The following is a 27456-nucleotide window of genomic DNA, read 5'->3' as shown; positions in this document are numbered from 1 at the left end:
GGAGGCAGCCCAGGGCTGTGAGGACCCCCTGAGCGGCACAGAGGCAGGCACGGAGGCTGAAGCCCAGGATGTGTGCCACCAGCTGCTGGACAGTCCGTTCAGGGAATGCCATGCCCAGGTATGGGTGGGCGTGGAGGTGGTATCCACCACCAGAGGGGCGGGAAGGAGTGGGTGCTAGAGAGGTGCCAAACAGGGAATCTGGTCCTGTCGTTGCTTTGCATGAATGATCTCAGAGGTCCCTTCTAGTGCTCATTCTGTTTGATTCTAAGTCGGAGCATGATGGAAGCAAGAGGAGAGAGTGCTGGTGAGGCTGGTTGACTGAGGGGCTGTCCTTTCTCTGAAGGTTCCCCCTGCTGAGTACCACCAGGCCTGCCTCTTTGCCTACAGTTCTGGGGCCCCAGCAGGCAGTGGGCGAGAGGCCCGTCGGGAAGCCGTGTGCACCACCTTGGCCAACTATGCCCAGGAGTGTGCCAAGCAGCATATCCATGTGGGCTGGAGGAAGCCAGGCTTCTGCGGTAGGGCTGGTGCCTGTCCCTCTTTGCATAGCCCCTGCTGTCCCCACCCTTTCTGACAGCAGCCCTGTGACCCTGGTTTCCTGAGCGCCGGGCCTCCTCGCACGCGCCCTGTCTTTGGGCTGCAGGCAAGCGGGGTCTGGCGGGAGGAGGGGGACCCTTGGACCTCACAGCCCACTCCCGTGCCCACAGAGCGCCCGTGCCCTGGGGGCCAGCTGTACTCGGACTGCGCCTCGGCTTGCCCAGCCAGCTGCTCAGCAGTGGGTGAAGGAGGGGAGGGGTCCTGCCGGGAAGCGTGCGTGAGCGGCTGCGAGCGCCCGCCGGGCCTCTTCTACCCTACGGCTTCTTCTACGGCTGCCCCTGCTCCCACCGGCGCCGGCCCTACCCGCCCCCCCACCCCCCCTCCCGGGGACACCGTGCGCCAGCTGGGCAACCCCTGGTGGGTCCGCGGGCCTCGCTGGCCCTTCGGCCGCGTGGTCCCCTCGGAGCCCTCCCTTCTGCTCTCTCCTCAACCTGCCTCCCCTTCCGGGGGCCCCTCACAAGGGACCTGTGACCTCTCCTGGCATAATTGATGGCCCTGCCTAGAGACCTAGCCAGTGACCTCCACCGGCTGACCTCCAGGCCTTGCAGGGTTACAGGGGTTGCTGGCGGAAGGAGGGCCCCGGGGTTGGCCGGGGGCAGGAGCTCGTGGGCTCCGAATCAGAGCGCGCCCCCCGCCCCGTGTGCCCACAGCGTGTGCCAGGACGGCCGCTGGCTCTGCGCGCAGGCGCCGTGCCCAGCCGAGTGCGCGGTGGGCGGGGACGGGCATTACCTCACCTTCGATGGGCGGAGCTTCTCCTTCCGCGGCCGTCCGGGTTGCCGCTCCAGCCTGGTGCAGGTGGGTAGGGGGTTAACGCCGGGAGGAGCCCTCAGTGGCGCTCTGCAGGCGAGAGGGGACTGTCGGGAAACCTCTAAATAAATCAATGAGAAACACACAGTCATTCCGGGAAAAGCTGAGAGAGAACCGACTCTGGAGGGAGGATGGCTTGCCGCAGACCCCTAAAACCTGCCCTTGGGGTCCTGGCCTCCGCCTTAGGTTCCCGTGATGTTCCCACCTTAGCCCAGGGGCACAAAGCAAAACCCATCCTCACCAGTCCTTTCTCACAGTTCGGACTGGCTGGGCTTATCACAGGCTATTTCCTGCAAAACAACCCCAGGAGAAATCTGGGTTCTCCTTCCTCCCCAGCCCTCCCCCAATCAAGTTAGGTGACTTACCAAGTTCAGGTCCATAGACACAAGCAGGTGTGGACATATGCCGCAGATTTAGCACGTGCGTACCCAGAAACAGAGAGATGAGCATGCATACCTGCGGGGAAAAGGGAGGGGAGGCATCTTGCACCAACACGCACACACACGCGCGTGCACACACACCTCTACATACTTACACACGCATGCCTGTGTGCACACACACATAGAGATACTCACAAGTGCTAGCGCTTGCCAGGGTTAAGCCCTATACCTCACCGAGAGTGTGGCTGGCAAGAAGGTGCTCAGCACGTGCGCTGGGTGGGAGCTGCCTCCAGGTGGGTGCTGTAGGCGTCCTGTAGAACAGGAGAGGGTGCAGAACAGACCCTGTTCTCGGGGTCTTCCCCACCTCCACCCTACCACATTCCTCACCATCTGCCCCAGGACTTGAAGGGGCAGTTGCTGATTGTGCTGGAGCATGGGGCCTGTGACACCGGGAACTGCCTCCACGCCATCTGTCTCTCTGGGGACACCACATCCAGCTCAGAGACTCAGGTAGCCCTCTCCTGCGATGTGCTCCCCCCCAATCCTCATCAGCCCAGTCCCGCAGGGGTAGCCCCTCACAGGCCCTCTATTCCAGGGGCTGTACTCATCGATGGGCAGGACGTGGGCTTGCCGTGGCGTGGGCCTAAGGGCCTCAGTGTCTCCCGAGCCTCCTCCACCTTCCTACTGCTGCGCTGGCCTGGGGCCCAGGTCCTCTGGGGAGTGTCTGACCCCGCAACCTACATCACTCTGGACCCCCGCCATGCCCACCAGGTGTGCTGGGGGGCAGGCCAGTGGCTGGGCAAGGCCACGGTGGGCCCGGATTTGACTGTCCCATACCCACTCCTGTGGCCCAGGTGCAGGGTCTGTGTGGCACCTTCACCTGGAACCAGCAGGATGACTTCCTGACACCGGCTGGCGATGTGGAGACCAGCATTGCAGCCTTTGCTAGCAAGTTCCAGGTGGCAGGCGAGGGAAGCTGCCCCGCAGACGACAGCGCCCCACCTTCCCCCTGCGGCACCCACACTCAGCGCCACGTTTTTGCGGAGGCAGCTTGTGCTGTCCTGCACGGCCCCACCTTCCAGGTAGCCAGACTGGGGGGGCTCCTGTTCGCACCTGTAAGATGGGGTCAACACCTGCTTTGCCCTCGCCCTGGGCTACTGGGAGGGCCCTGCTCCCTGCCGTGGCCCAGGAGGTGGCAGTGGGGACCGGAGGGAACAGGGCAATCTGTGGAGGGGGAGCCAACCCAGTTTTTTCCTCCTCTCCCCCCTCAGGAATGCCAAGCGCTGGTGGGCAGGGAGCCGTTCCACCTGCGCTGCTTGGCAGCTGTGTGCGGCTGTGCTCCTGGCAAGGACTGCCTGCGCCCTGTGCTCGCTGCCTTTGCTCGTCGCCGTGCCCAGGAGGGTGCCCGGTCTCCCTGGAGGACCCACACGCTCTGCCGCGAGTCGGCTCAGCCAGCCAGCCCCACCCCCAGGCTCCTCCTCCCAGCCCCTTCTGGCAAGAGCCCCGAGGGCTCCGACAGCTGTGCAGCAGGGGAAGGTGCTCAGGAGGCCCTCGGACCTTGGCAGTTTGCTGGGCTTGCCTTGTTTCGGAATTCCAGAAGGGCGGGCCGAGCAGCAGCAGTTATGCCCCTGACCTGCATGTGTCTCTGTGCCCAGCTGTCCCGTGTCCTGGGGGCCAGGAGTACCAGGAGTGTGTCCCAGCGTGTGGTCGACACTGTGGGGAGCCAGAAGACTGTGGGGAGCTGGGCAGCTGTGTGGCTGGTTGTAACTGCCCCCCAGGACTGCTGTGGGACCCCGAGGGCGAGTGCGTGCCCCCCAGCTTGTGCTCCTGCCGGCTTGGAACTCATCGCTATGCCCCTGGCAGTGCCACCATGAAGGACTGCAACTGCTGGTGAGGGCGGTGGCCTTGGGGGGAGGCACAGAGCTTGGGGGTGAAGAGGTGGAGCTTAGAGAAAAGGGGCCGGGCTTGTAGCCCTGTGGGTTAGGGCGGGGCGACAGAGCACTCACAGCTTCGCCTCGTTGTGGAGCACTTCAGGCCTATAAAGCACTCTTGTACATCATCTTATGTAATTCTACCGCCCTCTTACAATGACCTGGTAAAGTAGGAAGCGGAAGAATTGTTCCCGTTTTGCAGATGAGGAAACTGAGGCTCTAACAGGCCACACGGCTTGCAGAGTCACACAGCTGGTTAATGATGAAGGACTAGAACCCAGATCTCTGAGTTCTGGTTGACTGTGGTCCAGAGGCTCTTCCAAGGGTTAGGGAGAAGTAAAGGCCAGTTCTGGACCTGTGGAGTCAAGGCCAATGGCCAGGGCTTGGTGGGTGAGGATGAGACTTCAGAGAATCCCTCTCCTACCTGGCTGCGAATGGGGTTCTTTGAGAACCTCAGAGCCTAGAGAATGGCCCCATTGGAGCTGGGGCAGGAAAGGGTGACCATGTCCATCCCGCATATGGCTGGTGCGGGGAGCAGCCCCACTTCCTGTGCTTGTAACTGAGGTGTGGGGGGTGAGATGCTCAGGTCTCCAGAGTCAACGTTAGGGGCTTGGACCCCGTGGCTTCCTGAGACTCTCCCAGGTCAGACCAGAGGCGCCTGGAGGTGAGTCCTGCCTTGGGCCTGCCTCTTACCTGCCTCCCATCCTCGGCAGTGTCTGTCAGGAGAGGGGCCTCTGGAATTGCTCTGCTCACCGCTGTGGCCCCCAGCAGACATTCTGCCCCCGTGACCTTGTCTATGTCCCTGGTGCCTGCCTCCTCACGTGTGACAGCCCTGGTGCCAACCACTCCTGCCCCCCGGACAGCCCAGGGAGCTGTGTCTGTCCCCCAGGCACCGTGCTGCTGGTAAGTCTGGGAGGGGGCTGCACGAGGCACCGTGGCCCCTGCTCCACCCAGGGCACTGCCCTAGCCCCCCTGGGTGTCTGAAACGGTGGGTGGCGGGTCACGCAGCCCTCCAAGGTGCCCCTTTGTCCCGGCCTCTGCCCAGAACGAGCGCTGCGTGCCTCCTGAGCTCTGTCCCTGCCGTCACGGAGGGCAGTGGTAGCCGCCCAACGCTACCATCCAGGAGGACTGCAACATTTGGTATGCCTAGCGCCTTGAACTGGGATGAGGTGGGATATCCAGACTGGCCTGGGCAAGGGGAGCTCTCCAGGACTGCCCCACGCTGAGGGTCTGCTGCTTGGAACCTGGACAGCTACATCCCCTGGATACAGCTCTGGGTCTCTGTCCTCATGCCTCCCTCTCCCCGCCCCACCCCCACCCACAGTGTATGTCAGGCTCAGCAATGGCACCGCACGGGCCACCGGTGCGGCGGATGGTGCCAGGCATCGGGTGCCCCCCGCTACGTGACCTTTGATGGGCTGGCTTTCACCTTCCCTGGAGCCTGCGAATATCTGCTGGTTCAAGAGGCCAGCGGCCGGCTCAGCGTCTCTGCCCAGAACCTGCCCTGTGGGGCCAGTGGGTTCACCTGCGCCAAGGCGCTGACCGTGCGACTGCAGAGCACTGTTGTGCACGTGCTCAGAGGTGGCCGCCGCGTGGCAGGGTGGCACTGCCGGGGGGGAGGGGCACGCCGGCCGGCATCACACTGCTGCACGGGGGGCCAAGGCCTGGGGTCCCCCACTGCTCACCATCTGTGCAGTGGGGCTGGTGCCTCTCCTCTCTCCTCTTGGTTGGGAATCCTGATTCTGGAAGCCTCCAAGAAATTAAAGCCTGGAGAGGCCTAATGACTTGCCCAAGGTCACACAGCTGGAGAAGCAAAAGGAAGGTTGGAGGCAGGCTGGGGAGGGGTTCCTGGGGATCTGGGAGCCCTTCGACTCCAAGGCAGAGTCCGAACGCCTCTCTTCCTCCATAGGCCGGGCAGTGATGGTGAATGGTGTGAGCATAACGGGCCCCAAGGTCTGTGCAGGCCCTGGGCTGAGCCTGCGCCGTGCTGGTCTCTTCCTGCTGCTCACGACCCGCCTGGGCCTCAGCCTGCTCTGGGACGGAGGTCAGGCCCCCACCCCTGACCCATGCCCGCCTTAGCATCGTGAGGCTGACCCCCCTCCCCCTCCCAGACTCTTCCTCTTCCATACGAGTGGTGGGAGTTCCCAAATTATGTTTTTAATGTTATGTTTCTCTTCAATGTAAAGGCAATACCTCCTCACCAAAGAAACATTTAGAAAATACTCAGTTTGGGAAAGAAGAAATGAAAATAAACCTAACCTCCCACCACCCAAACCCAAGCAGTTGGCATTTTAGAAATAACAGTTACTGAGAAATTGAGGAAAACCAGAGTAACCCCTGGCATGGGAAGGAGTTGTCTGGTCAGCACGGTGGGGCTGCCCTCTGAGCCTCCGGCCACCAAGGCCTCTGGGGCTGGTGGGTGTCACAGTCTGTCTTGGAGCCTGGTTCCTGCCCGGAATCCAGCCCGCTGGAGAATTTCCCTGCTCCCCCTAACCTGAGTTTGGCTGGGAGAGTAGGCTCCCACTTTTGTCCTAGCCCCCCGAGGTGTATGTCTCTTATCATCGCCAATCAGCCTCCGCAAAAAACCAGGTGGTGGTACCAGGTGGTGGTCGAACAGGCCCACAGAATACCTGCCCTTGGTCTTCTCCCGCCCCTGGCCCTGAGGAAGGCCCATGGGGTCATTTCTCCACAATGCTGCCCCCTGCTGCCCTCCCTGCCCAGGCACCCGGGTCCTGGTGCAGCTGTCCCCACAGTTCCGTGGCCGTGTGTCTGGGCTGTGTGGAGATTTTGATGGAGATGCCAGTGATGACCTGCGGAGCCGCCAGGGCGTCCTGGAGCCCCCAGCGGAGCTGGCTGCCCACTCCTGGCACCTGAGTCCGCTCTGCCCCGAGCCAGGAGACCTGCCACACCCCTGCACCGTGAGCACCGGCAGGCAGGGGGAAGGGCGTGGGGGGCGGCTGCAGGAAACCTGCGGGGGGCGGGGGGGAGGATCCGGAGGCCGGCTGCTGCGGGTGGGGTCTGGCTGGTCCACGGTGCTGTGCCCGTAGGTGAACGCCCACCGGGCCAGCTGGGCCCGCGGCCGCTGCGGGGTGATGCTGCGGTCGCTCTTTGCCCGGTGCCACGCAGAGGTGCCCCCGCAGCAGCACTACGAGCGGTGTGTGTCTGACGCGTGCGGGTGAGAGGGGCGAGCCGGGGGACCGGGTGGGAATGGGGGCCAGGGGGTGGGGACGGCGTCCGGGGGCTGAACAGTCCCTTCCACAGCTGCGATTCAGGGGGCGACTGTGAGTGTCTCTGCTCGGCCATTGCCACCTACGCAGACGAGTGTGCCTGGCGTGTGCTCCCCGTGCGCTGGCACAGCCAGGAGCTCTGCCGTGAGGGTGCCCTGCCCTTGGTCCCCAGTGCCCAATCCCACCGTGCCCTCAGCTCCTCCGTGGATGTTCCTCCTGGCCTGCAAGCAAGCCATGTATCATTCAAGGGCAAATATGTGTGGTGGGCACGCTTTCCTAGATGAACCAAGCATGCCGAGCTTGCTTTCCCGTAGAACTTCCATGTTGCAAACAGCCCTGGGAGGGGCTCAGCAAGTCCACAGCGTGCTCCCCGTGCCCTCCGTGTGTCTCATCTTGGGCTGCCTCGCCTGCTGCTCTTGCATCCTGGTGCCCTTGCACCATGGTGACCCAAGCTCTCTCCTCTCTCCCCAGCTCTGCAGTGTGAAGGGGGCCAGGTGTACGAGGCCTGTGGCCCCACGTGTCCCCCGACCTGCCATGACCGTGGTCCTGAGCCCGGGTGGCACTACCAGGCTGTGTGGAGGGCTGCTTCTGCCCCGAGGGGACTCTGCTGCATGGTGGGTAGGGTCAGAATCCGCAGAGGGGAGGCAGTGGCGGGCGGGGGGGGGGGGGGACGGGGAAGAGAGCCGCAAGGCCATGGTGACAGGGCTGGCACTAGGGGCCGCTGTGCCCCTCTTGCTCCAGTCCTGCCCTCTGTGACCCCAGGAGGAGTCTGCTTAGAACCAGCTTCCTGCCCCTGTGAGTCAGAGGGCAGCTTCTTCCCGCCGGGGACTGTGCTACAGAAGGACTGTGGGAACTGGTGAGTGGGGGGGGGGGGTCCTGGGGAGCCCCCCTACCCCCGGGCTGGCAAAGCCCAGCGCTGTGACTGATCCCAGGATGCTGTGCGCTCAGCACATGCCAGGAAAGCCAGTGGCTCTGCGAGAGCGACACTACCCGCTGTGAGGAGCTGGAGCCTGGCTGTGCGGAGGGAGAGGCCCCATGCCGGGAGAGTGGGCACTGTGTGCCCCACAGGTGGCTTTGTGACAACCAGGATGACTGTGGCGATGGCTCAGACGAGGAGGGTGAGTGTCCTTGCCTGGCTGGGGCAGTGGCTGAGTGACGGTCAGTCCTTGAACGCGTCGCTACAGCGTGTCCTGAGCTGCTCCTCACAGTGGCAGCAGTTACGGCTGGTGGGCAGGGCTGTTCTGGTCTTTCCGGCGTCGGGGGGCTCCTCTAGGACCCTTTGTCATCCTGACCTTGCCTGCTTGCCCCATGCCAGGCTGTGCCACACCAGGCTGTGGGGAGGGGCAGATGTCTTGCCGCTCCGGCCACTGCCTGCCCCTGGCCCTGCTCTGTGACGGGCAAGACGACTGTGGAGACGGGACGGACGAGCAGGGCTGCCCATGGCCCCATGACACGCTGGCTTGCACTGATGGGCGCTGCCTGCCCCCCGCCCTGCTCTGTGACGGGCATCCCGACTGTCCGGACGCCGCTGACGAGGAGGCCTGTCTGGGTGGGTGGGCTAGCTCAGGACTCCAGTCCACCAGGCAGCCCCTCCCACTGAGCCCCAACCTTCCTGCCTCCCCTCCTTCACCAGTTCAGGTTCCTGCTAGGAAGCTCGCACCCGCAGGTGTGTGAATGGGGGCACCCCAAACAGCCAGCTTAAGGGGCAGTGCCTTGGGACCAGCTCCCGCTTTCTCCCGCTGCGGGGCAGCTGAACTGCTCTCCTGGGGAGCTGTCCTGCGTTGATGGCACCTGCGTGGGGGCCGTCCTGCTGTGTGACGGAATCTGGGACCGCCTGGATGGAGCCGACGAGGGACCCGGACACTGCCCCTTCCCTTCGCTGCCCACTCCCCCAGCGGGCACTGTGCCTGGCCCTTCCGCGGGCTTTGGGGCGACTGCACCAACTCCCCGGGCCAGCGCCAGCGCCCGTGAGTGTCCTGGAGGAAAAGGGATGAGAGAGCTGGAATCCGGAGGCCTGGGAAAGAGGGGTGGGGAGAGCATCTCAGAGGGAGGCACTGGGGCAGGTGCTGGGGGTGAGGAGCGGGCACAGACCCAGCCTCCTGAAAGGGGTTTGAGAGGGCCTGGAAGAGTCCCGGTCTTATTTCTTGACATCCGAGGCGCTCCCACTGACATGAGGGCATTGGGGTGCTCAATGCAATTCCTGGGCGAGGGGAGAGCTTTTGGGAAGCCAGTGGGGGGGAGGAGGCGGCGAAATGCGGGAGCGCCTGGACGTGGGGAGGGGCTGGAGGTGTGGGGGAAGTCCGGCCGCAGGAGAGGGGCCGGCAGGGCCGGCGCGGGGAGGCGGGCGGCGGAGGCGGAGGGGCCGGGCGGCCCGGGCAGCCCGCTCCCCACGCCGGGTCTAGCGCGGGTGCCCGCCGCAGCGCCGCCCTGCGGCCCCCTCGAATTCCCGTGCCGCTGCGGCGAGTGCGCGCCCCGGGGCTGGCGCTGCGACCGCGAGGAGGACTGCGCCGACGGCAGCGACGAGCACGGCTGCAGCCCGCCCTGCGCCCCGCACCCCGCGCCCTGCGCCCGCCGTCCGCACTGCGAGGCCCCCGCGCAGCTGTGCGACGGCGTGCCGCACTGCCCCGACGACTCGGACGAGGGCCCCGCCGCCTGCGGTGAGAGCCCGGCCGCCGCGCAGCCGGCGGGGCCCCGTCTCTCCCCACCCCCGGCCCCAGCCGCGCGCCTGCCGCCCCGAGTGCCGCTTAGGTCTGCGGCCTCAGAGCCTCCTTTGATCTTTTTCACGAAGCTCTCTTTGAAGATCTTTGCCCTCCCGCCCAGGCCCAGGGGAGAGAAGAAAGGGGCTTTTGTCTGCCCACATTTGGGCAAGAAGGGATAAGAGAGTGGGCAGCGGCTCTGCAGGCACGGGAAGTGAGCCTGTTTGGAGGGCTAGCCCTCCAGCTCCACCCCCCCCCCAGACCCGGGCGTTCCCTTTGTGCCCCTGCGAAGCAGCCCTTCCTGTCCCGGCCACCGGTACCTGGGTGGAGGGGGCAGCTGTCCACGGGCTCCGACTCCTCCCCAGGTCTGCCTGACCCTCCTGGACCCCTCCCAAAGGTGTTTTTGAGCTAGGTTCAGGTTCAGTGTTGGCTCTGCCTCCTGCTTGCCCTCCCCTGCTTTGGTTCCCCCCTGCCGGCCCCTCTGCAGAGAGTGGGAGGGAGGCGCAGGGGCTCAACGGGACACTCCTCTGGTGCCCACAGGCTCCCCCCCCCCCCCGAGCTGCCCCCTGTGGTTTGGCTCCCCAGCTGTGCCTGAGCCCTGAGCAGCTCTGTGATGGGATCGCTGACTGTTCCCAGGGCGAGGATGAGCTGGGCTGTGGGAGGGACACTGCTCCCCTGACGGAGGCCAGGGCTGCTGGTTGGGGGAGGGGGGGTGAGCAGTTCTCACTCCTGGTCTGTTTTCTCTTCCCTTCCCCTCAGAGGGGATGACAGCCCCAGGAGGCCCCAACGGGACCAGGGCTCCCTGCCCGGAATACTCCGGCCCTGATGGCCTCTGCATCAGTTTCCAGCTGGTGAGGGGGCGGGGAGGGGGGGAGTGGGTGACGCAGGAAACAGAGCCCTTGTGCCACCCAACTCGAGAGGAACCTTGCTCCCATTCCCTCCCCAGGTTTGTGACGGGCCTTCCCCAGAAGAGCAGGGCTGTGGGGCCTGGGGCGCCTGGAACTCATGGGGGCCGTGCAGCCGGACGTGGGGCCCTGGGGTGCAGGGCCGGAGCCGCCACTGCTCCCCGCCGGGTGTCCCCATGCTGCAGCACTGCCCAGGCCCCGAGCACCAGACTCAGGCCTGCTTCACGGCCGCCTGCCCAGGTGAGGGGCCTGGGGTGCCTGGGAGGGCCAGCGGGGCAGGTGGAGGCCCAGAGAGAGCAAGGGAGAGGAAGGCCACAGGGCTCACAGCCTGGCCTCACGCCCACCAACGCGTCCTGCCCCTCCTGCTCACAGTGGGTGGCGAACGGACCTCCTGGTCTCCCTGGTCCCCGTGCGCTGAGCCATGCATGGGCACCATGACCCGTCAGCGACAGTGCCACCCTCCCCAGCATGGGGGTCGGACCTGTGCCGTGCTGCCCGGGGGCCCTCCCACCACCCGCCAGACCAGTGAGTGCCAGGAAGGGGGGGCACAGCTGGGAGGAGGGTGTGGTGGGCTTGCTGGTGGGTGGCGTGTGTCTGCAGGGGACCCACCTTTCCCAGACTCTGGTTCTGATTTCCTCTCAGGGCCCTGCCCTCAGGATGGCTGCCCCAGTGCCATCTGCTCTGGGCAGCTGGTGTTCTGGCCCTGTGCCCCCTGCCCCCTGACTTGTGCTGAAATCTCTGGTCAGGCTGTGTGCGCGGCTAACCAGGCCTGCAGCGGCCCAGGTAAGGGGGGCTCTGGGCCCGGGGGGTGGCAGGTGTGTCTGCAGAGGTGGAGCTCTCTGCAGGGAAGCCTCACCCCGGGCCTCCCCCAGGCTGCTGGCGCCCTGCAGGCCAGGTGCTGGGCAGCGAGGGGCGGGGCGTGTGGCCGCGGCAGTGCCCCTGCCTGCTGGATGACAAGCGGCAGTGGCCCGGGCAGCGCATCGAGGCCGACTGCCAGCTCTGCACCTGCCAAGACGGGCGGCCTCGGCGCTGTCGGCCCGACCCTGGCCGTGCCGGTGAGGCCCTGCCCTTGGCCTTTCCTCGGGCCTCCCTCGTCCCCTCCCGGGCCACCCAGCTGGGCACCCAGCCCTCTTCCAGCCCCTGACTCTTGGCCCTCCCTCAGTGGACTGTGGCTGGTCCTCCTGGTCCCCCTGGGCTGAGTGCTTGGGCCCCTGTGGGAGCCAGAACATTCAGTGGTCCTTCCGGAGCCCCAACAACCCCCACCTCTCCGGCCAAGGTCGCCAGTGCGGAGGCATCCACCGCAAGGCCCGCAGGTACTTGCACCCTCCCTGGGGACCCGCAGGGACCTTTTCCCCTCGCCTCCGGCTCCCAGTTAGGAAGCTGCTGGTGAGCTCTTTCTCGAGATGCTTCCATATGCACCATGGACCCCAGATGAGGAACCTCCCAACTCTGAGCCTTGTTAGTCTAAACACCAGGACTCCCAGCACAGTTTTGGGGAACCCCTGGCCTCCTCCTGCATCCGTGTTACACCCTCCAAGTCCGAAAGGGGGATGTAGGGAGCCCACAAATCTAGGGTCAGGTATGGGTCCTCTGGTTTGCACCCCCATGCCTCTGAAGGTAGTGGGGTTGGTGGGGGGAGGGTTGCAGGGGTGTAGTCATATCTGCCTGCCCACCCCCCTCTGAAATGGGCTCCACGGGCCAGGGTCGTGGCACAGCTTGCTTCCACACCCCTCTCTGGGGCTAGTTGCAGTTTCTCGGGTGCAGGGGTGGGATCTGGGTGATAGGGAGCCCGAGCATCCCAGTCGGCCCAGGACTGTCCCGGTTTTATCACTGGGAAGTCCTGGGAAGCCACTCACTCGAGGCAAATCAGGACAGGTTGGTGGCCTGGGTGAGCCCACTGGGCAGGCATGCGGCGGCCCTTCTTCCAGGTGCCGGACGGAGGCCTGTGCGGGCTGTGAGCGGCAGGGCCGGCTCCGCGGCGTGGGGGAGCGCCGGCGAGAGGCCCCTGCACCGTCTGCGAGTGTCTGCCCAGCAGCACCGTGCGCTGCTCCCCGCACTGCCCACTGGGCAGTTGCCCCCAGCTGAGGGGGCAGAGGGGCCTGGGCCGGGCCGGGGGAGGCGCACGGTGCAAAGGCCAGGGTTGCGGGCAGCTGATAGACTGCGTCGGAGGTTGGCAGTGGCCAGCTCGGCATGTCCAGCCTGACTCTTGTGTCCACAGGACTGGGTCCTGGTGGAGGGAATGGGAGGTTCATGTTGCCGCTGCGCCCCGCCTGGTGAGTGCGTCTGGGGAATGGCAGGGGGACCCCAAGGGCAGGAGGACAGCAGGTGCTCAGCGGGAGCCCCAGGTGGCGGCACTGAGTCCGGGGGGGCCGTGGCTACCCAGGCCTCAGGGTAGTGGGAGCCTGGGTCCTGGATGCTGGGGAAGGAAGGGGCCCTCTGGGTGGGAGGACTGGTCTCTGCCCTCCTGAGGTCAGGTCTCCATCTCTGCCTGCCTCCTCTGTCTTTTTGAGGCTTTCTGCCTCCCGCCTTGAGGGTGCTTTCTTATCTCTGGTTCTATTGGGCCAGGTCGGGTTCCTTCCCTTTCCACTAAGAGCAACTGAGACAAAGTTGAACTTTTTATTTTTATATTTTTTTAAGATTTTATTTATTTACTTGACAGAGAGAGATAGCGAGAGCAGGAACACAAGCAGGGGGAGTGGGAGAGGGAGAAGCAAGCTCCCCGCTGAGCAGGGAGCCCGATGTGGGGCTCGATCCCAGGACCCTGGGACCGTGACCTTAGCCGAAGGCAGACGCTTAACGACTGAGCCACTCAGGTGCCTGAAGTTGAACTTTTTAAAGAGGAAACCGAGTTATAAATGAAACAGCAAGGGGCACCTGGGTGGCTCAGTTGGTTGAGCATCTGCGTCTGGCTCAGGTCATGATCCCAGGGTCCTGGCCCCTGCTCAGCGGGGAGCCTGCTTCTCCCTCTCCTCCCCACTCATGCTGTCTGTCGCTGTCTCTATCTCTGTCAAATAAATAAATAAAATCTTTAAAAAGATAAAAATAAATAAATGAAACAGGAAAATACAAAGACTCGAAAACTGATGTGTTTATGGGTCCAGATTCCTTATCTGTAAAGTGTACCTACAGGCAGCTGAGGTTAGAGGAGAGCCAGCATACACAGTTGTACAGGTTGTTCACTGTACAAGTTAGTTGGCAAGTGGGAGCTAGACCCCAACTCTGCTTCCATCCAGAGATACCCTTACATAGTGCCCACAAAAGTCCCCTATTAGCAACAGTAGGCCTGAAGTGATTTCAGACTGGTGGTTTTATTCTATGTTCTCTAAATATTCAGTGGAAGTGGAAACTGTCAGCTGATGCCAAGGGAAGGAGGACAGACCTTTCCCAGCTGGGAGGTTGTTCTGGGGGCTCCCGGGAAGTCCTGGGAGAGAAAGTGCTCCAAGAAGTGGGGAGAGACCTGGGTGCCGGGGCAGGGGCCAGTGTGAGCCTATCTGCAAGTCTCTCCCTCCTGAACCCTGAGTTTCCCTACACAGGAGAGAACCAGACGGTCCGCCCCCTGGCCACTCCTGCCCCCTCTCCAGCCTTCAGTGCCCAGATCGGACCCCCTCTGGTCACCTACGTACTGCCTCCGCCTGGAGGTGAGGACCACGAGCAGTCGTGGAACGGAGAGTGGACATTGCCCAGGGGTCACCCAGCCAGGATGGGAGGCAGGCTGGCTCACTGGGATTTACCCCCGCCTTCCATGGGAGGACAGTTATCCTAAGGATCTGGAAGTCATCCTGGCTCAAGTTGCTGGTCTGACTGCCCTCTCTGGACCACCCTTCCATCCCGGGTCAAGGTCAACGTGGGGCCCTTGGCATGCCTCAGCTCCCCTGGTGACCTCCTGACTGTACCCCTGGGAGGCTCCTGCCACCGTCTGCCCTTCTCCCACTCCAGCCCCTCTCTCCCCTGCACTCAGACCCCTGCTATTCCCCGCTGGGCCTGGCCTGACTCCCCGGGGAAGCCTGAAGCTGGAGCCCCCCACCCAGGCTGCCCTCCTGGGGGCTCCCACCAAGGGGCCTGGCTATCCGGGTCGGAGCACTCAGCGGCACACCCGGCCCCCCTACCTGCTGCTGGACCTGCTGCTGCCCCGGAACCTCACTGGTCAGTGCAGTGGGGGCGGGGGCCGGAGGACTGGGCGGTGATGGTGGGCTGGGGGTGGGGCTCACTCTTTCAGCTCGGACCCCTGCCCCACCCCCCAGGCATCATGGTGCAGGGGGCTGGGTCCTCGGCCTTGCTCCAGTTCAGCAGCGATGGTCTACACTGGGACAACTATACCGATATCCTGCCTGGTATCCTGCCCCCAGCCAAGGTACGGCTGCCCGAGCCTCCTGGGCCAGTGGCCTTCTTTGTCTTTGTCTTTGTCCCTGAGCGCCTTCCAGTCTCCCTGAGGGACACTCCTACCTTAGAGGCCTGTTGGACACCTGTCAGGAACAGGGGCTGTCAAAAGGGCATCAGAAGCTATCACAGTGGCTGAGGTGCAGGGCAGGTGTGCAAAGCTCTGTGGGGGGGGGTAAGGGGACATCAAGTTCATTGAGGATCGTAGGGACCACGTCAAGAGCAGCTGGGACACAGCCCTGCCCTTACGGGTGTGTAGCCTCCCCAGGGAGACAAGCAGGTGCAGCTGCTGGGCTGTGAGCCAGGGACCGGTGGGCTGGGGGAGGGAGGGGCGGCGCAGGGGGAGGGGCCGACGGGAGCCCTCAGCCATCCCCTCCCAGCAGTGTCCCCGCTGGCGGTGTCCCCGTGCCCAGGGGGCGGGCACCGCTGTGCCGGTGGTGAGTGAGCTCCGCGGGGGGAGCCGTGCGACGGGCTGAAGGACTGTGAGGATGGCTCCGACGAGGAGGGCTGCGTGCCCCTGCCCGCAGCCACTGACAGGTATGGGGTGCCCTGCTGCCCAGCTTCGCCTTGGAGGGGCCGGCCTGTGAGAGATGCCCTGAGCCACCTTCAGCCCTGAGGTGCCCGTGGCGGGAGGCCCCTCCCACCATGGGATGCTCGGATGCGATGCCCTTTTCCTAGAGTCTGGAGGTTAGTGGTTCTCAAAATGTGGCCCCTGGACCAGCAGCATCAGCATCCCCTGGATGTTGTGAGCAATGCAGATTCTCAGGCCCCAGCTCAGACCTACTGAGACAGACCCTTGAGCCTGTAACAGAAATCTGCTTTACAAGCCCTCCAGGGGGGTTAATACACTGAAAACCACTGGGATAGTGTCCACTTCATCTAGTCTTAGCAGGCAGTGCCCTTCCAGAGTGCCCCAGCCCTGCCCTGCGCTGGGCCCACCCAGAGAGGGCACTGACCGCCCTGCTGGGGGCTGGAGGGGGGCTGCTCTGAGGTTGGGAGAGCCCCTGGAGTCCTTGATGATTTGTCTTCTCAGAGTCTGGTCCACAGCCAGGACCCCAGTGCTCTCGTCCACCCAGCCTGGACAGCTGCCCCCCGCCCCAGCCCACAGAGGTGAGTGGGGAGCTGCAGGCCCAGCAGGAGGGGGGTGCAGGGCATGGGGAGCCCCGGCCCCGGGGCCTCAGCAGCCATGTTCGCTTGCCCCGCCGTCTTCCACCCTCTCTTCACACCTTCAGCCAGCATTGCCTCTCTGTGCGTCCCTGGTCAGCTCTTGTAGTCTGCCTCAGCCCGTGAGACTTCTGGGGGCCAGCCCGGTACTGGATGGGCAGCTGGAGGCCAGAGGGGCAGAGAAGCCCCAGGCAGATGCTGGGGGTGCTGGAGGAGTTTGGGAGATCAGAGAGGTCTTCACCACTGGGTAGTGAAGTTATGCCCACAGGGCTGGCACCAGGGCCTCAGGCGCTCAGAGCTGGGAAGAGCCCTATTTGTCCCTGGGGTCCCCAGAGGCTTCCTGGAAAAGGCTAGAAAGATGAGGGAGTTCTGTAATGTGGAGCTGAGGGGTAGACACTCCCTCTGGAGAAGAGCCTGGTCAGGAACCCAGAGGGGAGAGTGATCATAGTGCTGAGGCCCACATGTGTGGATGCCGGGGGAAGACAGGGGTTTTGGGGGGCAGGAGCTGAAGCAGAGTCCTAGGTGAGGCAGTGAGAGGAGCCCCGGAGCTCCCAGCACCTGGGGTGTCCAGCCCGGAGGTGTGCAGGGCGATGGGGCTCCACTCCCCAGCTCTACCCTGCACTTTGAGGACAGCGGAGGGGCCGTGGGACCCAGGCGCATCTCAATGGGAATGAGAGGTGGGTGCCTAGTCGCCAGGCAGCACTGCCCTTGGGGCCCAGGCTGAGCCCTCTCCCTCCACAGGCTCTGGCAGAGGCCGAACACTGGCATCCCTCGCGAGGCTCATCTATACCCCCCACAGGTATGTGCACAAACTCCAGGGCCCCCGTCCCCAGCCCGCAGGGTGAGGGACCATTACATCTCAGCGGTCAGTCTCCTGCTGACCCCTGACATCCCTCAGTGGAGCAGGGTGGCCTCGAGGAGGAAGACCTGGTCCCCATGGCCTCCTTGGCCAAATCCTGCCCCCGCCCACCCTCCTGGATTCCAGGGTTGGATGCCCCAGGCTGGCTCCCAGGGCCGAGCCTGGGCCCTGCGGTATGGCTGCCTTCCCCAGGTCCCTGGCCGGGACAGGTCTCCCTGGGGCTGTGGAACGCTGCCCGGCCCCACCTGCAGTCCCTCCGCTCACCCATGAATGCAGCCAGGCACCCCTTTCGGAAGGGCTTGCTGGCAGCAAATGACAGGAAGGATGGGGTCACCAAGTTAGCAAGATCCTAAACTGGACGAGGAAGAAGCTCCCTGCGGCTGCCCGATCTGTCACCTGCGCGTTGGCCCGAGGAGAGCTGTCCCAGAGCGAGGTGGGGGAGGAGTGGGCTGTTCTTTTGTAAAAAGCAGATGAAGCAACTTGTATCATCACTGGAGTCCATAACGTGCAGACCGTGGGATGAATTCTAATGTCATTCTAAATCTGCTTCTAGAAAAACGGCTGTCTTTTAATATTCATCTCTTGTTGGCAAAGCAGAGTCTCAAACCCCTTTTCACTGTAGCTGCCAGGAAGTGGTCGGGTGCGGGGCCTTAAACACAGTACCGTCCCTTTGACTTGGAAGCTGCCCCGAGTGTCTGTCTCAGCTCCAAACTAAGCTCTTTTCTACTTTCATGTAAAACCCTCTTGTGCTCCTTGGACTGCGGAATCCCCCTTCATCTGTGGTCTGAAGCCCCTCAGAAGGTGGGGTATGGTCTGTCCTCACCCTGCACCACCCAGAGCCTGGATGCCCTTCCGAGAGCCTGTGTCTGCTTCATCTCTCGGAAGGGGAGCTGGTGGGCCTCACCCCTCTCCCTCCTGCACCCGCAGGGAAGGGACCAGCGACTCAGGCCCTAGCCTCCGAGCCTCCTCACTTGAGTCCTGGGGAAACTGTGCAGACCGTGACCACCACCCCCATATCCCAGGTGACCCCAGTGGCCCCTGCTGGTAAGATTCCGTGGTCTTCTGCCTTCTAAGCCTGTTCATCCCAACAACGTCCCTGATGGAGGAAGCAGAGGCCCCAGGGGGTTAGCCACTTGGCTCAAGATCACACAGCTTGAGGTCAGGGTTGTAGAAGGACCTAGGACCACGCCTCCTGAGGCAGCTCATGACTTTTCCATGGTCCCAAGAGAGGCAGGAGGTGGGGGCACACCAGTCAGGAGGAGGGAGGTTGGGGGCCAAGGGAGGGAGGACACCGTGGGCAGGTGTCCCGTCAGCCGGCTGTGGTGGTGCCCACAGCCCAGAGCGTCGCCCCGGAGCCCTTCCCCCCGGCAAGGTGCAGCCCAGGCCAGGTGCCCTGTGAGGTGCTGGGATGTGTGGAGCAGGGGCAGCTGTGTGACGGGAGGGAGGACTGTCTGGACGGCTCCGACGAGAGGCACTGTGGTAAGCAGGGGGCCCTCAGGGCGCCCTGGAGGGTTTGAAGTCATGTGGGTGGCAGTGGCCAGAGGGCTTTAGGTTTGGGGAAGTCTCTGCCCCCTATTCCTACCTCATCTGGGAAGGAACTGTGGGGGGCTGGGGGTAGCAGAGAGTGAAAAGAAACTGAGTGGGTAAAATAGCCAGGAATGTGTGTGTCTTTGGGGATGGTCAAGGGGGCAAATGGGACAGGTCTCGGGTCCTAACCTGTTCCACAAACCCTGTCTGATCTTTGAGTGGATTCCTCTAACTATCCATTAATCCATCCATCTACCCATCCATATATCCACCCACCCTCCATTCACCCATCCCTCCGCCAGCCAGCCTTCCAGCATTCATTCAGCCACCCCATCCATCATTCCTCACCCATCCATCGAAAGTAGATTACTATGCTCCAAGCCTAGCCTCTCAATCAGGGAAGGGGCACCCCTGGGAGCACCCATTCAAGAAGAGGGTATCCTAGGGAAGGAACTGTTCTTCTAGACAGTTCGATCTCTCTCTGGACACTCAGAGCCCTTAGCAAGCAGAGAGACCATGTGAGAGCCTGTAGTGAGCACAGACCCCCGGGTCTCACCCACACAGAGTAGAGAGAAGGCTGCCCGGGGTGTGGGAAGCTTCAGGAGAAAGGAGAGGCCGGACCTCTGGTCAACAAGCCGCTCTGCTCTTGGCCTGAGGTTGAAGGGGCTCAGTTTATCATCGGGTCAGGAATCACTTACGTGGTTCCCTTCCCCCGACCTCGCGGGCAGCGAGCCCTGTGCCCTTCACGGTGCCCACCACGGCCCTGCCTGGGCTGCCGGCCTCGCGAGCCCTCTGCTCCCCGAGCCAGCTGAACTGCGGTAATGGGGAGTGCCTGCCGGCTGAGCGGCACTGTGACCTGCGGCCGGACTGCCAGGACGGCTCTGATGAGGACGGCTGTGGTACGTGCCTGGCCAGGGGACACCTCCGAGGGCCCCGCTCCTGCGTGAGCCCCCTCTGAGTCCCGCCTCCCCGTCCCCCTGCAGTGGACTGTGGGCTGACGCCCTGGTCTGGCTGGAGCCTCTGCAGCCGCACCTGTGGGCCGGGCCTCGCCTTCCAGCGCCGGGACCTGCTGCGGCCTCCCCTGCCTGGGGGCAACTGCCCGTCCGACAGGCTCCGCAGCCAGCCCTGCTTCGTGCAGACCTGCCCAGGTAACCGGCACCCAGGCCTCCTCAGGACCCCGGGGTGGGAACACCTGCCGTGGGCTCCCATCCAAGACCCACACCAGGGGGATGCCCTTGCTCTCCTGGGGACCCCAGGGTCCAGGCTCCTCTCCGGGACTCGAGGAGGCCAGCCCCTTCTGATGTCCCAGCCTTGTGCATCCAGAAGGCTAATCGGGAAGCCTGCCCCTGGCCCTGCCCTTTTCCCTTTTCCTGCCTGAGTGGTTCTGGATGGGTCCCTAACCTCGAGTGTGGGAACTAGAGCAGCAGAGCGGGTCCCACTTCAGAGTGACGGTGTTAATAGGCTGTGCCCAAGACCTGTAGCCTTTTTGTTCTGTAGATCTGAGGGAGTAGTCCCCACCTTGCCTCTGCATTGCAGAGGGGCTTCTTGCACCACACCCGGCCTCCTAACATGGTTTCTGTCTGCTGCCACCAGGAGGCGCCCTGCTCCAGGAGTCCCACTGTCCCAGCCCTTTCTGAGGGACCAGAACCTTTATCCTGGGAAGCACCTAGAGCTCTTTGCTCAGGTCCACCCACCTAGGGGAGGTTTCCTGGGACAGGAGAGGAAGCTCACCCATCACCACGGGAGTGCCCGTGGTGCTGCCCTAGGCCACGTAGCTGGCCACTGTCCAGACTCCTCTCTGCTCTGCTGCCTTACTCTCTCTGGCACAGTCTACGTATCTTTGGGCTGACCTGGTCCACCTCCATTCTTTCTTCCCTCACAGTGGCTGGGGCGTGGGCTGTGTGGGGGGCCTGGGGGCCCTGCAGCGTCTCCTGTGGCGGTGGCCATCGGAGTCGCCAGAGGAGCTGTGTGGACCCCCCGCCCAAGAACGGTGGTGCCCCCTGCCCCGGGGCCTCCCACGAGGGGGCACCGTGCGCCCTGCACCCCTGCACAGGGGACACAGGTAAGGAAGCTGGGCTGGGCGGGGGCATCCAAGGGTGGAGCCCTGCGGGGGTGGGGCTGTGGGGGAAGGTCACCGGGCCTCCTGTACCCACCCCACCTAGTGTCCCTCTCCCACCAGACTGTGGGCTGGGCCGTGTGCATGTTGGTGCTGAGCTGTGCCGGAAGGGGCTGGTGGCCCCGTGTCCGCCCTCCTGCTTGGATCCTGAGGCCAACAGAAGCTGCAGCGGGCACTGTCTGGAGGGTGAGGCACCCCCAGCAAGCAGGAGTGCGGCGGGCAGAGCCCTCGGGGGAGCGTGGGGGTACTCGCCGGCCCTTGGTCCCCAGCCTCCCCTCCCCGCTGCCCCATACTTGGGGCTGAGGGCCCTCCTGCCTACACCCCAGGATGCCGCTGCCCCCCTGGGCTCCTCCTCCATGATGCTCACTGCCTGCCCCTCTCTGAGTGCCCTTGCCTCGTGGGTGAAGAGCTGAAGCAGCCGGGGGTGCCCTTCCTCCTGGACAACTGCAGCCGCTGGTGAGGGTGTCTGCTCTGGTGGGGAGGACCTGGGTCAGGGGACCAGCCAGTCCTGACCTCCTCTGCCTCCCCCTCCCCCGCAGCATGTGTGAGAAGGGGGCCCTGCTGTGCGAACCAGAGGGCTGCCCCGTGCCCTGTGGCTGGTCAGCCTGGTCCTCCTGGGGTCCCTGTGACCGCTCCTGTGGCTCTGGAGTGAGGGCCAGGTTCAGGTGTGCAGGATGGAGCCATTGGTGAGGGGTGGGGAAGGGAAGGTGTGCAGGATGGAGCCATGGGGGGGAGGGAAAGGTGTGCAGGATGGAGCCATTGGTGGGTGGGGAGGGGAAGGTGTGCAGAATAGAGCCATTGGTGGGTGGGGAGGGGAAGGTGTGCAGGATGGAGCCATTGGTGGGGGGAGGGGAAGGAATATGGGAGAAGGAAGGGAAGGAGGTGGTGGAGGGAGGGTGGTGGTTGGAGGACAGGCAAACAAGGAAGACAGGTGAAAGCAGGGAGAGGAGCGGGGATGCTGAGGCTGCCTCTCCCCCCAGATCCCCTTCCAACCATCCGGCTGCTTCTGGGGGCACCCCATGTGAAGGCGACAGTCAGGAGCTGCAGGCCTGCCACGTGGAGTGCGGGACAGGTACATTCAGGAGCCAAGATGCAGGAGCCTGCTACCCACCCCCGACCCTCATGCCTGCCTCCCTCCTCCCAATTGCCGCCCTAGGAACACAGCAGGATTGACGGGGCCACTGGTCACCTGCATGGTGGTCAGTGCGGCCTTCCGGTCCAAGAAGGAGCCTTGGTGCCAGGGGCTTCGTCGGGGACAAGACAGAGGGTGGGGCCCAGGCGGCATCTTCCTCCCACATAGACAGCCCGGGTGCCACGAGCAGGCTGGTCTTGGGGGAACAGGGTGTCTGAGAGCAGGGGTGAAGCTGGTCCTGTTGGCCGAGCGTGAGGCTGGGGTGGGCAATCAGAACAGAGACGCCAGACGAAGGAGCCCAGACTGTTTCCCTCTTTCACTGCCCGGGGTCCCCTCAGGAGAGCAGGTGCAGCAGAGACTGCAGAGCAGGTGGGCGCGACGGAGGTGAGAATGGGGTCCCTGGGGTCTGGGCCAGGCTCTCCCAGCAGGGGTGAGAAGAAGAGGGCAGTGGAGCAGGGCTGCTGGGGCACTCACAGGTGTCTGATTGACAGGTGTCTGTGGGGGCTTGGGTTTCCAGCATTGAAGCTGAACGAAGGACAGGTGTTTAGAAGACTCTGGAAGAGTTGAGCTGGGGGACAATGTGAGGGTGGGTAGGGGACGTGAAGTGCCAGCAGGGCCACAGACGGGGGTGCGGCCTGAGCTGGAGCTTGGCTGAGCAGGAGGCCATTCTTTGAGAGGGAGACCTGGGCCCGGGGGTGGGGGTCCCAGAGGGGCAGAGGCCGAGCCTGAGCCCAGAGACGCACTCCCCGTCTTCACGAGTCCTTCCCTGGCCCCCATAGCTTCTCAGACCCGACCCGGCCTCCCAAGCCTCCCGGCTCTGCCAGGACCCCTGTGCGGAAGGCCTGCCCTTTTCCCCTCCAGAGGCGCCGGGCTGGACCCCCTGGGCGCCCTGGTCCTCCTGCTCCCGGAGCTGCCTTACCGTCGGAGGAGGCCCCGGTTGGCACCGTCATTCCCGGCTCTGCCCCAGCCCCGGGGACACATCCTGCCCAGGAGAGGCCACCCAGGAGGAGCCCTGCAGCCCCCCTGTGTGCCCAGGTACGCCCCCCCCTCTGCCCCTGGAGCGCCCTGGGCACTAGGATGGGTTAAGGAGCAAAGGGGAAGAATGACCCGTTCTAAACACCTGGGGCGGGGAGGAGGCAGGGGGCTAGAGCAGACCTGTTGTCCTGAAGCTTCTCCTCCACCCCCAGCCTGTGATTAACAGGGTGGGCCTAGCCTGGGGGCTGTTTGGGACAGCCCTGGCCATGTGGATGTAGCTGAAACTAGTTCAGACCCCGCACACCACGCAACCCCGGCCCTCCTGCGCCCCACCCCCTGCCCACACCTTTGCCCTCGTCCATGATGATGGACTTGGGTCTTCCTGACAGTGCCAAGCGCCTGGGGTCTGTGGGCTCCCTGGTCAGCCTGCTCGGCCCCCTGTGACGGAGGCATCCAGATACACGGGCGCAGCTGCTCTGGCGTTACTCCTGGGGACCCCGAGTGCCAGGGGCCTTACAGCCAGACCAGGGATTGCAACACGCAGCCCTGCACAGGTGCCAGCCTCCCCCCGCACCCCTGCCCTTCTCTACTCAGCCATGCCCAGCCAGCCCCTGGGGATGCAGACCTCTCTTCACCCCCTTCCCACATCACTGCCCTCTGGCTCCAGGCCAGGCCAGACCCTGAGCTAAGAGGCTGCCGAACGTCCTCATCTCCCTCCTCTGGCTCCTGTACCCTGGGCACCAGGCACGGACTGTGGCCCGAGGCTCGGGCTCTTTGCCCCTGCCTGCCCAAGGTCTCCTTCCCAGGCACGTGGCTCAGAACCACAGAACCACAGAACCACTCACTGCAGGAATTGCGAAAAGCAGAGCTGGCCCATCTTTAGAAGCTCCTGGCCCCGTCTACCTCGCCTTTCTCCTTTGAGCTCCCCCCCACCCCCGGCCCAGGGACTGCTCTCCTTTCAAGGATATTTGTGTTGGGGCGCCTGGGTGGTGCAGTCAGTTAAGCGTCCGACTCTTGGTTTCAGGCCCTGATCTCAGGGTCGTGGGATCGAGCCCCGCGTCGGGCTCCGAGCTTAGCACGGAGTCTGCTTAAGATTCTCTCTCTCTCTTTCTCTGCCCCCCACCCCCTTCAAATAAAAATGAATCTTAAAAAATAAAAAAATAAAAGGACATTTGTGTTAAAGTTAGACAAAGACATGAATCTTTACTGGCAACCTTCTGGGCGCTGGAGCGAACCTGCAAAGGAGGGAGAGTGGGAGGGGGCTTCCTCCAGCTTCTCAGTCCTGCTCGCCAGTCACCTGCATGCAGCCTCCTCTTGCCCCTCCCTCTCCTGGCCCTTTCCTCCTGCCCATGCTGAGACCCGCTCTGTCTTCCCGTCCAGCCCAGTGCCCGGGGGACATGGTGTTCCGCTCAGCAGAGCAGTGCCAGCGGGACGGGGGCCCCTGCCCTCAGCTGTGCCTGGCTCAGGACCCTGGGGTAGAGTGCGCCAGCTTCTGCGCCCCCGGCTGTGCCTGCCCCGCCGGCCTCTTCCTGCACAACGCCAGCTGCTGGCCCCGCACTCGGTGCCCCTGCCAGTTGCAGGGGCAGCTCTACGCCCCGGGAGCACGGGCTCGGCTGGACTCCTGCAACAACTGGTAGGCCACCAGCCTCCGGCGAGGGTGGGGGAGGGGCTCGGTGGCCCCAAGGGTGGACAGGCGTGGACACACACCCCAGGGGTCCGTTCGTCTCCGTGGTGCCAGGCCTGGGCCCCGGGAATACCAAAGCGAGTGAGGGGCTGCCTGGTCACCGGGCTGGGCGTCCGTGGGGAGACTGAGGCTCAGATAGGTGCGGTGATTGGTGAAGGAAGTAGGGGCCGGTGAGGGTCTTCTAGCCTCCCTTTCTAGTCACCTCTGCTCCCTTTCCTGGCTGTACTTCCCTACCTGGGATCCACTTGATTTCGGCTCAAAAACCTTGACGCTGATGCCAGGTCCTGCCAGCAGGGGGCGCCCTCCCCCTTGTTCTTCCCACATTTTTGTTTTCTTACCTTTCCTTGTCTCCATTCTACATGTTCCTCTTCTTTTTTCTTCCCTATCCCCTGCCCCCCAGCCCCCCCTTCATGCTTCCTTTCCCCCGCCCCCTTTCCCTTTTGCTTTTTCTCTCTCAGATTCTTTTGCTGGAATTTCCACGTATTTGAGTGGGGTAGGGGGGGCTTTAAACCACTGGAGAAAAGTAAAAGGAAAGACAAGTACACAGTTCTTCTTCCCAAGAGACGTAGGCTAGGGTCTACTCCTTCTAAATCCCTCCTACCCGGCCCTGAGGAGCTGTTCAAAGTCTTTTCCAAACTGTAATAAATACAAACAGAATGAAAGTATGTGAAGGTGACTTCTTGACCAGAGTGAGGGAGGAAGGACAGCACTGTGCTGGGGGGCGCCAGGGAGCCCACGGCGGGGTGGGGGGCTGGGTGGGAGGGTCCGGATGAGAACCTCAGTCACCTCATGAAGTTCGAGGGGGACGCAGGGCGACCCTCCCTCGGGTTTCTCTTCTGTGCGGTGGATGCGGTGGTGCCGGCCGGGTGCCCCTGGGGACAGGGACCCAGAGCTCCACGGGCAGGGCCTGACTGTGGCCCCGATGGGTTCTCTGCAGTACCTGTGTCTCCGGTGAGATGGTGTGCACCTCGGAGCCCTGCCCAGGTACCCCCGACGCCCAGGAATCCGCGGTGGTGTGTCCTCAGGGACCTTAGAGGATGCTGGCCCCTCCAGGTCAACTCCTGGGGTGTTGATGGTGCCCCGGAGAAGCTGGGGACCAGGGACCACTTGACCTGGCTTCACACCCGCTGTGTCCCTCCCCACCCCCACCCCGCCAGTGGCCTGTGGCTGGAGCCCCTGGACCCCATGGAGTCTCTGCAGCCACAGCTGTGACATGGGCATTCGGCGGCGCTTCCGGGCGGGCACTGCGCCCCCAGCTGCCTTTGGGGGTGCTCCGTGCCAGGGCCCCAGCATGGAGGCCGAGTTCTGCAGCCTGCGGCCCTGTCGGGGTGAGAGCTGGGACCGAGGCCCTCAGAATCCTCCAGAGAGGAGCCAGGAACACCCCAGTCACTCCCCCCAGACCCCCAGAGAGGTGCAAGGGCCTACCCTAAAAGATGCCAGGAAGTGTCCTCAGAGAGCCCCGAGAGTCATTCCCAAGAGGGGTCCTCCATGGAGGCCAGCCCCGCTCAGGCCGAGGAGTGAGGCCTCTTGCAGTGTTGCAGGTGTGAGAAGGGGGGTGGTGCCCTAGGGTGTCTGAGTGGAGGATGGGGGTGTGGTGGGTGGGGGAGGTAGGGCCCGCAGTGACCTGGCTGCCACCCCAGGTCCTGGTGGGGAGTGGGGCCCCTGGTCCCCGTGCTCCGTGCCCTGCGGCGGCGGCTACCGGAACTGCATCCAAGGCGGTGGCCTCAATGACCCTATGGAGTTCTCGGCCTGCGGGCGGCGGCCCTGCGCAGGTGAGGGCTGTGCCCACCTCTCCGCTGCGCCCCGACCCTCAATAATCATCTCGCCCAGCCCAGAGCCTTGTCAACCCCTCCCTGTCACCGCAGGGGCCCCTGTCCCTGAGCTGCCGTGATGACCGCCCCCCCCGGCCACACTAGAGCTGAGGCCGCTCCTGGGTTGGGAGCCCAGGGCAGAGTTGAATGGGCCTGGGCTGGGCTGTCAATTTCTGTGTCCCCAGGGCCCGTGCCTGGCGTGTGTCCCAAGGGCAAGCGGTGGCTGGACTGCGCCCAGGGCCCTGCCTCCTGTGCGGAGCTCAGTGACCCGCAAGGGACAGACCAGACCTGCCACCCCGGCTGTTACTGCCCTTCTGGGACGCTCCTGCTGGTGCGTGTCTTCCCTGACCTGACCTCCTTGGGAGGGGCGGAACCAAGGGCATGGGGCTTCAGAGTTGAGGAAAAAGCACTGAACTCAGGGATCACGGCTCAGCCCTGCCAACAGTCAGCAGGTGACCCTGCATGAGTCATATCCGTGCTTCCATGAGCCTCTCCTTTCCCATTTGTGAAATGGTGATCAGTCTAGAAGATCTTTATGATCCATGCCTGCTTGAGCGCTCTATTCTCTTACGTTATCATTAGTTATTTATTGAGCACCTTGGCTGCTCAGTCTTAGGGGGGCTGTGCCATGGGGAAAAAGTAGACTCTGCCCTCGAGGAGCCTCTAGTCTGGGGAGACCAGACCCAGAGCACCTAGAATGAAGATAGAACCATCCTTACACGGGAAGTGAGCTTTGCATATTGTAGAGCTTGGGATGCAGTCTGGCAGGGACTGGGTCAGGGGCAGCGGGCTTCCCGGAGGAGGTGATCCTGATCAGACTGTCGGAGATTGCAGGGTGTGGAGAGCTGGAGGCGGTGTTGCTGTTGGAAGGCAGTGAGACCCAGGCTGGGAAATGAGGTGGGGGCCATGGAATCTGGACAGAAGCTTGTGGGTGGTGGGGAGGGCTTACAAAACTGCCACTCAAGCCTAGGGTGTGGGCAAGGGGCCAGACTCCCATGGGGTCTGAGTTCAAATCAGACTCTTCTTCTAGGAGCTCAGTGACGTTGGGCTGCGTAGTCTTGTGCCTCAGTTTCTTCATTCGTCAAATTGGGGTAATAATGTGCCTAGTCATTGGAGTCTGTAAAAGGCTGACATGCCTCCCAGGGCCTGGCCCACACCTCAGTACACTTGGCTTTGAATCATGTGCTGCTGGATGGCAGTTCTTTTAAATTTAAGACACTAGCAACTTTTGTCCAAACTCCCTGTGTGTATAATTTCATCAGTTCAAATGT

The 27456-nt window shown here is 63.6% G+C and overlaps 1 protein-coding gene across 1 annotated transcript in view; it reads left to right on the top strand.

Annotated features, from left to right (window-relative positions):
- LOC102743568 (SCO-spondin) overlaps positions 1-27456 on the top strand; it is a 48844-nt gene that overhangs the window by 925 nt on the left and 20463 nt on the right. The window contains 55 exon segments of the mRNA XM_081800884.1: positions 9-118; positions 344-515; positions 705-951; positions 1245-1389; positions 2181-2265; positions 2268-2291; positions 2377-2552; positions 2636-2863; positions 3053-3218; positions 3437-3671; positions 4426-4615; positions 4758-4852; positions 5037-5293; positions 5622-5756; positions 6434-6630; positions 6760-6887; positions 6974-7083; positions 7411-7506; positions 7509-7553; positions 7702-7795; positions 7888-8057; positions 8255-8486; positions 8683-8906; positions 9360-9596; positions 10395-10486; positions 10582-10780; positions 10913-11065; positions 11183-11323; positions 11413-11595; positions 11703-11853; positions 12469-12536; positions 12539-12610; positions 12739-12813; positions 14074-14178; positions 14499-14525; positions 14528-14683; positions 14782-14994; positions 15301-15500; positions 16778-16880; positions 17868-17980; positions 18224-18419; positions 19196-19366; positions 19451-19615; positions 20350-20529; positions 20647-20769; positions 20910-21039; positions 21123-21248; positions 21564-21655; positions 22577-22750; positions 23080-23244; positions 24071-24323; positions 25312-25358; positions 25532-25702; positions 26015-26146; positions 26371-26516. Coding sequence (XP_081657010.1) covers positions 9-118; positions 344-515; positions 705-951; positions 1245-1389; positions 2181-2265; positions 2268-2291; positions 2377-2552; positions 2636-2863; positions 3053-3218; positions 3437-3671; positions 4426-4615; positions 4758-4852; positions 5037-5293; positions 5622-5756; positions 6434-6630; positions 6760-6887; positions 6974-7083; positions 7411-7506; positions 7509-7553; positions 7702-7795; positions 7888-8057; positions 8255-8486; positions 8683-8906; positions 9360-9596; positions 10395-10486; positions 10582-10780; positions 10913-11065; positions 11183-11323; positions 11413-11595; positions 11703-11853; positions 12469-12536; positions 12539-12610; positions 12739-12813; positions 14074-14178; positions 14499-14525; positions 14528-14683; positions 14782-14994; positions 15301-15500; positions 16778-16880; positions 17868-17980; positions 18224-18419; positions 19196-19366; positions 19451-19615; positions 20350-20529; positions 20647-20769; positions 20910-21039; positions 21123-21248; positions 21564-21655; positions 22577-22750; positions 23080-23244; positions 24071-24323; positions 25312-25358; positions 25532-25702; positions 26015-26146; positions 26371-26516 — 8120 coding nt within the window.

Source organism: Leptonychotes weddellii, chromosome 12 (assembly GCF_054177405.1).
Source record: "Leptonychotes weddellii isolate Sample4059 chromosome 12, ASM5417740v2, whole genome shotgun sequence".
Lineage (NCBI taxonomy): Eukaryota > Metazoa > Chordata > Mammalia > Carnivora > Phocidae > Leptonychotes > Leptonychotes weddellii.
Note: the sequence above shows the minus strand (reverse complement) of the source record. Positions and strands in the feature narration are given on the sequence as shown.